This window comes from Seriola lalandi, unplaced genomic scaffold (genome assembly GCF_002814215.2).
Source record: "Seriola lalandi dorsalis isolate HSWRI2012SDOR001 ecotype SW California unplaced genomic scaffold, Sedor1 jcf7180002054571, whole genome shotgun sequence".
In the NCBI taxonomy this organism is placed as follows: domain Eukaryota; kingdom Metazoa; phylum Chordata; class Actinopteri; order Carangiformes; family Carangidae; genus Seriola; species Seriola lalandi.
In genome coordinates, this window is record NW_019525124.1 from 432,174 (window position 1) to 442,225 (window position 10,052).

General features: G+C 42.8%; 1 protein-coding gene across 1 annotated transcript in view; it reads right to left on the bottom strand.

Annotated features, from left to right (window-relative positions):
- gli2a (GLI family zinc finger 2a) overlaps positions 1-10,052 on the bottom strand; it is a 98,914-nt gene that overhangs the window by 13,188 nt on the left and 75,674 nt on the right. Inside the window, exons 6-8 of the mRNA XM_023417078.2 lie at positions 4,708-4,909; positions 3,251-3,449; positions 931-1,041 (exon numbers count right to left, since the gene is read on the bottom strand). Of these exons, the coding sequence (XP_023272846.1) occupies positions 931-1,041; positions 3,251-3,449; positions 4,708-4,909 (512 nt within the window). The remainder of the gene's footprint in view (positions 1-930; positions 1,042-3,250; positions 3,450-4,707; positions 4,910-10,052) is intronic.

Below are 10,052 nucleotides of genomic sequence, written 5' to 3' on the forward strand. Positions count from 1 at the left end.
GAGTCAAAGTAGCAACTGCAGTTAAAGAGAGGACTGTTTCCCCACTGTAAGAAGTTAAGACTATGATGGAGGGAGTTAAGTTGCATGAAAAAAATCTACGCACTGGGATTTTTTGAAGGTCAATGCAGATCCGAGAAGTTTCCATTTTTCTGCATTTTTCTACTTACTTTATATCTATGTCTTTTTAAAGACCCCTCTGATGAAAATCTAATGTTTAACCTTGTTAACATCCATATGGTGTTTGTACATAATACAAGCCAGTGATGAGTGAAATAATCATCAACACCATGACTGAGTGTTTCCACCTTGAACTGCAGTGAACCAATGACAGTCTCATAAAAACAGATTCAGACAGCCAGGGTTTCAAACATCACAAACCTCAGGAACCAATCCTGTCTTGTGGGGATGGGAGGCGGGGCTAAATAAACCTGAAGCCTTGTCAGTACAGAGAGAGAGTTAGCATTAGCACAACCACTAAGAGAGTGTCAGCCACTGTCAGTTACAAAAACTAACAAACAACATAAACAAATAAAAGATGCTAACTACGCTAACCGCTCCAATCCGTCTCTCAGTCTCTGGTTCTGGTCTCAACAGACTCCTCATCTGAGTCTGGGTCTGACTGAGGCTCAAACATGTGGCTGAGTCTCTCTGATGTTTCCTCCTCTAACCATCTGGATACTCTCTGCTCTTTCACCTGTCCACCTGGAGCAAGCAGGTGGTGGGCGGGGCTAAAGGCCTGATCCACATTTCTCAATGAGGAAGTAAGAGGAGATGAGCTTCAGACCCAGTTTTCCTTTTGTTTCACATTTTATATGTGAAAATCATGTTAAACAAAATACAGTATAAATCATAACAGAGGATTTTTACATTATTTAAACATGTCTGGAGACGAGCTTTAAACATCTGTCCACTATCTTTTGGTTGTCCTACCTGAGAGGTTGGCGAGATGGGCAGCGGACCTTCTGCTTCCGTCTTGACCTTTGACCTCTTGGTGGTCAGTGGGTTGACTGTGCTGCTCACTGCTGGGTCTCCACCGGCATTCTGAAAGACAGTTAAGGCCAGAGACAGGGGTGAAGACACAGAGCAGATACGGCAGAATATATAATATTCAGTGAATCACTCCATTAATCCTGACACCAGCCTACACTATTCATCTGTCCATGCATCCATTAGTCCTCCCACTTGTCCACCTATTAATTTAATCACTCATTCATTTCAGACACTACTGCTCTCCACACACTCATTGCACAGAGTGGCCGCGGGGAATCAGATAACTAAATCACAAAGATACCACGCAACTGTTTTTGGCTCAGCGAATCGGCTGCACAGAGATGTGAGGAGTCGGGGTTGCGCCAGGCACCACGGGCCCATAAGTCAGACTAGGACCTGCCGCCGAGACTAAACAGTTTAGACTGCTTTATGATCGCCAAAAGCCACAAGAAAATATGAAAGAAGAGGAGTTATTACCCTCGGTACAGAGCGGGGAGGAGGCAGAGTCGGGGGCTGGGGAAGGAAGGGGCTTTGATCTGCCAACAGATTCTGAACAAGAGCGAAAGACAAAGACTCAGACGGCTTGTTGAAGCTCTAATGGAGATGAAAAGAAAGGAAAGATATAAATGAGAGTGTGTGTGTGTGTGTGTGTGTGTGTGTGTGTGTGTGTGTATTGAGGTTCGTTGGAGGGAGTCCAACATCGAGGGGGGGGGGGTCTCCTAATCCCACCCAGACGCTACAGTGCATTTGAGCATGACGATGATTCATTCAGTGGCTGGAAACCAAAAGGGAAATATGGTTCTGATCACTGTGGAAATGAAGCTGAATTTATGTTTGTGTATGTGTATGAATGGTGGGATTGTGTGTCTTTGTTTGTTATGTGTGTGAGCGTATAGGTGCAAACACACACTCTTGGATACTGTTAGCATGCACTGTGCTGAAACAGAGGTGAAGGCAGCTGATTGCAGCGTGAGCTGGAGTGATTCACTGAGTGGGAAGTTTACATGACGAGTGGCTGTGGTGTAAACAGAGGGCTGATAAAGAGAGACAGAGGAGACAGTAGGAAGTAAGACAGATGGAACAGAGAGGGAGTCTCCTGCATATTTCTGACCTGAGACAGTTTAAAAAAAAATATACTTCATTCATGACAATGTGTAAATGTAAGCTGCACAGGCCTTCATCCTCACCTCTGAATAAAACAATTAGTCGATCAGTTGATCAAGGTAAAATTTTTGATAATCAAAAGATTCATGAGTCATGTATGGAGCAGAACACGACTGATATGTAGTCCCAGCTCCTCATGTGTGAGCATTTTTCAGGTCAAGGAAGTGTTTTTAGGACAATTTAGGAGGAAAGATGTCGGCTTCAGGCTCTGTGAGCTTGTGTTGGCATTCAACGTGCGACAACATGCTTAAGCAATTAACTGAAGAAAACTAATCAGTGAAGTAAATCATTAGTTTCAGCTCTACTCTGAAAGGTTGCTTATAGTAGAGTTGATATAATGGTAACTTGTATCTGAGCTGACAGCATGTGCAGAGAGTGAAATACATCATTTTCAGCTCTAGAAAGGAACATTGAATTCGGTGCTTGTTCCACTGAGATGTTTCATTGTTTTCAATGCCATAGTTACACAGGACCCTCAAGATTACTACATTGCTGCCCCCATCTCATCATTTTTCCAGTGATTTAAACAGGATATCATGTCTCTTTGCCATAGCCAGAGAACTGGTCACAGAAAATTACAACAATAATGGAAAGTAGCATGAATGATACTCATGCAGCTTTACAGGTTGTTTTAAGTGGCCTTACAAAAATAACTACTGGTACATCTGCATATTTAATTTACTGTATATCTATCTAATTATCTAATCCATAATTAAGCTACAGTACTGATTGACTGGTCGGGACAAAGCCAAACAAAATGACCTCTCTCCTTAACAGTAATTAGCTAATATGAAAATGACAGTCTGAAGAAGGAAGACAAATAAAATGGCAGTTCAGTCTGATTATAGGGATATGAAATACATAAGTTTTTCCCTACATACTGTCATGTCAACACATCACATGGCAGTCAACTGTCTTATTCTGTTGATCCATGATCTGTTTGGTAGCAGGAGTTATTTGAGAAAGCCTTGATCTACCCAACAAGTACACATCCATATAGATGGTATCTGAGGTTCAGGATCTGAAGATAGAAAAAAAAGGGTATATGCACTTGAATGTGTGACACCTTTGTGTGTAGAAATGTCTCACTTCCTACCTGGTTTGCCTCAGAGTTGGAGCTGTTATGGGAGGTGGTCATGGGCGACGCGGTGAGTGGGTGCTGGCGAGCAGAAAAGGAGGATGGAGACGGTTGAATAAGAGGCGGTGTGTGGCCAAAGGCGTTGAGACCCCTCTGCTGGGACAACAGCTGCTGGTACGCCACTGGGTTGATGGGATGAGGGAAACTGAACGAGGGGCTGGGCGAGAGGGAAAAAGAAACGTTATCTTGTGGGAATTATGAATGGAGTTTTGTCTACTGGATGGTGTTCAAATAAAACCACAGTACAAACAGTTATATTTCCATTAACTCCAATTAAGTTGCTGCAGATATCATGTTTCTGCTGTATCAGCCCTGGTTGCTGAGTAAGATACTAGTATGCTCCAAATCTGACTTATTAAGATGTTGATTTAATATTATCAATGTGCCATTTATTTTTCCTATGCAGTTGACTGAAAACAAGCCTGCTTAGCTGTTAGCATTATATAAATAGGGGATATGAGACAATGACACACTGGAAAAACATTGATTTTACTAGTTAAACACACACTGATTTTTGAAGTTCAACAAATAAGAATTGTGCAAGTTGGTGCAAATGTTGACCATCCCCCATAGACTTGGGCTGTATATTATAATTTACTATAATATTGTATATTGCAATATGTGGCTGGACTGTATCAAGATATTAAAAGTTTTGGCTTGAATAAATTAAAATAAAAGCAGAAGTAATATTAAAAAAGCATTACTTGAAAGGTCCCATATTTTCTTCTTCTCCCGTATTTTATTTGAAGCGTTGGTTTTAAGAACCAAAAACCATCTCAATGTAGTTTTACAGGCTTCTCTCTGGAGCTCTAGTAATAACAGGTCAGTGAGCCAATCAGAAGAGAGGCTCAGAGCCTCCTCTCCTCTCTGACTGTTTTCTGAGTCATCCAATAAAAACATATCAGATTTCAGGTAAGCATTCAGAGAAACCAAATCCTGCAAGGTTGGATTGTGGGTCCATGTGGAAGGGGCTTGGGGCATGGCTGGTGATTGCTTTGTTGTGACATCACAAAGTTCGAGAAGTCCTAACGGCTGGCTCAGTTTCTGAACACAGGATGTGTGCATTTCTCTGTGGACTGAGCGCTTTGATACTTTCACAGTATTAATATAGAACCTTGACCTGCTTTATAATCAAACTACACATGGACATCTACTTTTACCTCACAATATGGGACCTTTAAAAAGATTGTCTATGTCAATGGCAATTCTACCTTTTTAGATGTCAGTATGGGACAGTACTGTATATTTTGGAAATTACAATACCTTACTTTACTGGGTAATATTCAAAAGTGAAACCTGAAGTTTGATCCAAAATATAATCTAAACTGACACTTGTGTGTGTACCTGTCTTTAATGTGTATATACTTGTGTGTCAGCACTTGGTAGATATGTATGCATGGGTTCCGTCTACACACCTGATACCTCCGACTGAAAGATGCCCGTAGGAGCTGCTGGCAGCTGAGCTGGAGCGGGAGTTGTTGATGTAGGCCACGAGGGAGTTGGGCGAGGTGCGGATCATGGTCTGCAGGTCGATGCTGGCATCTGACAGAGGGGAAATGGACAGCGCTCTCTTCCTGCTCAGCCGGGGCGTCAGCCGTGGGCTGGAGAAACGTGACACTGGACACAAAGACACAGCAGCAGCAGCGTCAGCTATTTTAGCATCGCTACCTCAACGGACAACTTCAACTCAGAAGGCAACTGCTACTTGTTCATTCTCTTTCACACACTGCCGTCGTGCTTCACATTAACTAGACTGGAGAACTACTGTGATGTGCAAATTCCCTGCACTTCCATTAAACCTCCACATGGCCTCAATAGAAACCAGCATTTATCCTGGACCATGTTTGAAGAAACATTTAGCCCCAAGCATTCTAGTGGAGGTCATAGCCATGCTAGGCTACACGCTATCTCGTGCATCTCTCTCTCTTTCTCTCTCACACACACACAGCTCCCCTATTTAACATTCGCATCCTCTTATGCATAATGAATTGCCCCCAATCATTCTCAGTAATTACAGTGATAGCAATCTCTTTCAGACCGCTGTACTTGGGCGAGTTAAAAGGAGGCAATTTAAACAAATTGATCTCAGAATACCATTAAAAAAGAACAAGGCTGACTCACAAAGGTAGGGTTCACGGCCTCCTGCTAGACCTGGTTGTCGCACTAGTTTCTTATTCTTGTAGAAAACGGTGGGGGGAGGCTACTTTCCCATGAACTTGAAGAGAAAGCTATTTATTTTTCCATACGTACTCATGCTTGTTTATTTTTTCTAACATATCTGAGGCACGTAGCTCCCACAGAGACAGAGAGCGATCACTTGTCAGGACCAACAGGTGCTGCTTCGCTGTGCGAGGCGACAGAGAGCAGCGCTGGTGTGTGTTTGTGCAAACCTGTAATTAGCTCTTACAGCAGACATCATCAGAGGTGCGAGAGGCAGGAAACCCATAATGGGCCCATCACAACACACCTACGCTCATGCACAGTGACCTAACACACACACACACACACACACCCTGCATGTCAGCTTCACTGCTGCCAATGTGCTGCCAATCCCAGAGTGTTTGCTGGTGAAACTCACAGCCCCTCAAGCCAAATGAATCCAGGCACCGCCATAATCACCACACCAGACCTACAGCCATAAACCAAGGTCTTGCTTCCAAAACTATTATGTTTGGAGGTGGCGAGTCGTAAAGCAGAGGCATGTGCACTTAGTTAAAAGGCCCCTGGGAACTTCAGACGGCAGACAACAGTAGTTGGGGGCCTAAGAGAGAGAAAAAAACTAGTAGAGTGAAAGAGATGTATGAAAGAGCTGGCAAAAACAACAAACAGTCGTCAGGAATGCGTCTTTTAAGGGCTGATGAATAAATGTCATCTTGAGTTAGCCACACAGAGGGTTGGGAGTGGAGTAAAGGAGGGAGGCGGTATGAGAGAAAGAGAATATGGACCGTCATGAATGACTATGAATGATGAACTATGCTTTGCTCCATACGGGTTGTGCAGCTGCTAGGATTTGCTGTTTTTGCAGTGAGGCGAGCTCGCTGCCTTGCCAACAGTTTTAATGGGAGATAAGTGTATTAATATCCCCCCTTTTATAAAGCAGAAAACAGGCCTCACAACCTGGTGGCCTTGATAGCCTGGCGCCTGCCTCACCCTTCTGGGAACTGTGCCCAAAACACCGCCCTCTACGCCCACTCAATCTATACATCTACCTAAGCTCAGAAGAATTCTCAACGCCTCCAGCAATGGAGCTTTAGATGTCTATAAAGTTTGGTCTTCTAATGCTGAGCTGCGGACAAACTAGTTTTGTTTAGCTCAATCTTCTTCCAGTGGATGTCCTTGTCCAAACCCTAATTTTACCTGGAATAAAGTTCGCACACATGCACACACATACACACACACACACACACACACACACGGACATACAACACTCACCACTTGGTAGAGGAGTGTTTTATAGGTGGTGGTTATAATTGAAAGGGTGAGCAGGTTCCGGCAGGGAGTGAGAAAACAGATGTTGCACAGGCAGTGGTGGCGCGGCAGCGTGTGGTAATATGGCATGTGTGGGTATGTGTACGTGAGTGTGTGTCTGTATGTGCTCTGTGGACTGTATCGTGGGATGGTTGTAATTGTGGGATCTGGATTTATATAGAGAGTCATAATTACAGTGCACATTGATACAGTAAAAAAAAAAGAAAAGAAAAGAAAAAAGTATATGTGTGTGAGTGAGTGTGTGTGTGTGATTATTTAAGTATTTGCCTGTGCTGTCTTAACTGAAATTGCTTTGTGGAAAATGAAAACACTTTAATTGGAGGCTTGTACTAATCCCCATACGGATCTGGCTCTCAGTGTTGGCCCTGAGCATTTAGAGGGTCACTATGAGGCTCTTTAAAGAACTGGTAGCCTCTGTAGCCTTTCTCCCCAATAGGGGGCTAACACAGGGCACTGTGAACAATAAACAAGTCTAAGTCAAAACCTAATATATGTCTGGACTGTGTCATACGCTATTTGCATTCTTCATGCTTGCATCTGTTTGCGTCTCTCCTCCTCTCTGTGCTGTGGACGCTGTCATTACAAGGGGACAAGGTTCCATCTATGTCTGGACCTCTATAACCTGTGCTTTGTGTTCAAATGCACAGGTTAAGCGAACCGCAACATGGACTTGAAGCGAACCGAACTGAGACCACTGAGGCCTCCTTGAGAGGTGGTTCTGTTGGCAACACCGCAGGCTGTTAATGCACCACTAATAGAAATTGTTTGCGCCAAATTCATTTTGAAAGACTAATTGCTAATGGGGAAACTCCAACTCAGTTGGCATTTGGCTGAACAATGGTGGAAACATGATCACTGAGGCAGTCAGTCAGCAACATTATAGGCCTAGCTCCACTATTGCATTCCAGTCGAAAAGTTATCATCATCCATCTCATCTAAACTACAATTAACTAACAACCAGTCAAGTTGCAGTTTACATCCATGTCTGTTAGATCACAATGACTTCAACCTCTGACCTTTGACCGCAAAAAATTAATCAGTTCATCCATGAGTGTATGTTTATGCCAAATTTTAAGAAATTCCCCTTTTAGACTTGCTGAGATATTGCATTCACGAGAATGGGATGGACAGTACAGATGGACAACCCATCATCAGTGTTGAGGCAGAAAAATAGCATTTTTTAGAGGTAAGAAAATAAAATCTGAAATTTACAACGCCAAGTTGAGATTTATATCTTATTTGTGAGTGAAAGCAGTTTCCACTTCTCTGAGAATCCAGAGGCCTCTTCTTGGGTTCATGACTACAGTGGAACTAACAGAGACAGTTGAGTTACGCCAACAACAGAATGATGAGCAGTCTGAGTTGGACTGCTGCTGAGCTGAATAAAGAAACAATGCCAGTGGCTCAGCTCAGTGCCAATAGAAATACAAACCTTGTAGTATCCTTAAATGTGGGAACAAACCGTCTCTGCAAACAGAAAAATGTGCTCGAGTTTACTGGGAAAAATGTTAGCATCTTCTCCTGAACCTGAAAACAGAGCCAAGTCAACAGGATGCATGAACTCTTATTATTTTATGGGTTTATGGTGTTTTAGTCTGTACAGTAACTATCTCCGCCTTGGATGTTCTTGTAAAGGATTTAGTTTGAATAGTTTAATCTCACAGTGCACCCAACTTTGGAGGATTTCTTGAGTACCTACTTTTCTAAACAGCCAGTAATGTGTTATCACTGTCCATGTTGCAGAAAAAGGCTACAGTCAATAATGATACAATGGCCCTTTTCAGACCTGGTATTAACATCCATCTTGGGTGATCCAATCACAAGTGTACAGCTCTAATTTTGGGTGTGAACGCACCCAAGACGCATTGAGGACGCATTTGAGATCCCATCACTCAGACCACATTTGGAGGTGGTCTGGGGCACATTCTTTTCGCATGAATGAACTGAAAATATTTTACTATTTCAAATGGCTAAAAACTTATTTTACTGTAGAGCTGCGAACAGTGCAATGACTCACTCAATCGTTTATTTGGATATAAAGCGGGGAATTGAGATCACACAAGTTGGCACTTGAGACGCATTTGGAGATGTGTTCTAATGTCATGTGTGAACTGACGAATTTAGAGAATACTTAGAGCTGTCCACTTGTGATTGGATTACCCGAGACGATGTTGATGCCAAAATCTGAACAGGGCCAGTCCTTCATGTAATCAGCTGTGCACATGAAACTCTTGTTCCCTGACTTCAGCCTTAAGGGCAGTGCCTCCTTCTGGGCAGCATAAGTACTGTTCAAATCCGGTGTCCATGGGGAGGCAAAGACCCTTCCCTTCCTTCATTCCATAACTCACGAGCTTTTGGAGGGATATATATATTATAGACAACCATAGTTAAAAAAACAGTAGCTAGATAACTGTGCACACACACAGCTAAAACCATGAAGCAAACCCACTGTTTCCAGCTCTCTTGACAATCACCTGCTCTGTTCAAGCTGCTTTGATGTGTAAAATGTGAGTTGTTTACTTTCAGATTGAATACCCAGGTCACAGGTGGTGACAAGAGCTGTTTCCATTGCTGGGGGGGGGGGTTGCAGGCCAGTGCAAGCACAGGTTTGTGTGCACCTACAGACAATCCAGAATACCACCCCTAATAGAAACAATAATGGTGGAAATATGATCACTCAGTCAGTCAGTAACATTATAGGCCAGTCTGGTCGAAAAGTTATCATCATCTATCTCATCTAAACTACAATTAACTTCCAACCAGGCAAGGAGCAGTTTTTACATCCATGTCTGTGAGGTCACAGTGACCTCAACCTCTGACCTTTGACCACCAAAAACTAATCATTTCATCCTTGAGTGAACGTCTGTGCCAAATTTGAAGAAATTCCCCTTTTAGTCCCTTCTACCACGATAACAAGACAACACTGTTGACAAATCATGTAGTCTTTGAATACCAAGTTTGCATCATTGCTTTTGTATGAAGCCGAATCAGAGTGGTGTTACAAGTCATACTGTGTCGTTAGCTTTAGAAAAAGTAGATACTACAGTGGAGCTGAATAACTCTCTAATCTCTCGTATGTGTTTATTGGTTTTTCAGAATAGGGTTTTTAAGTTTTCAATACTTAAATTTAAAATCATATGTTTATTTACTTTAATTCAGCCAGCAAAACCCCCATGTCCTGAGCAGTTGGCCTCTGTGGATAATCTTTGGCTTGTCCACCTTGACCTTGTCTAGGGTGAAGCGGGAGTTGCTCTATGCTGGGTAACCCCCC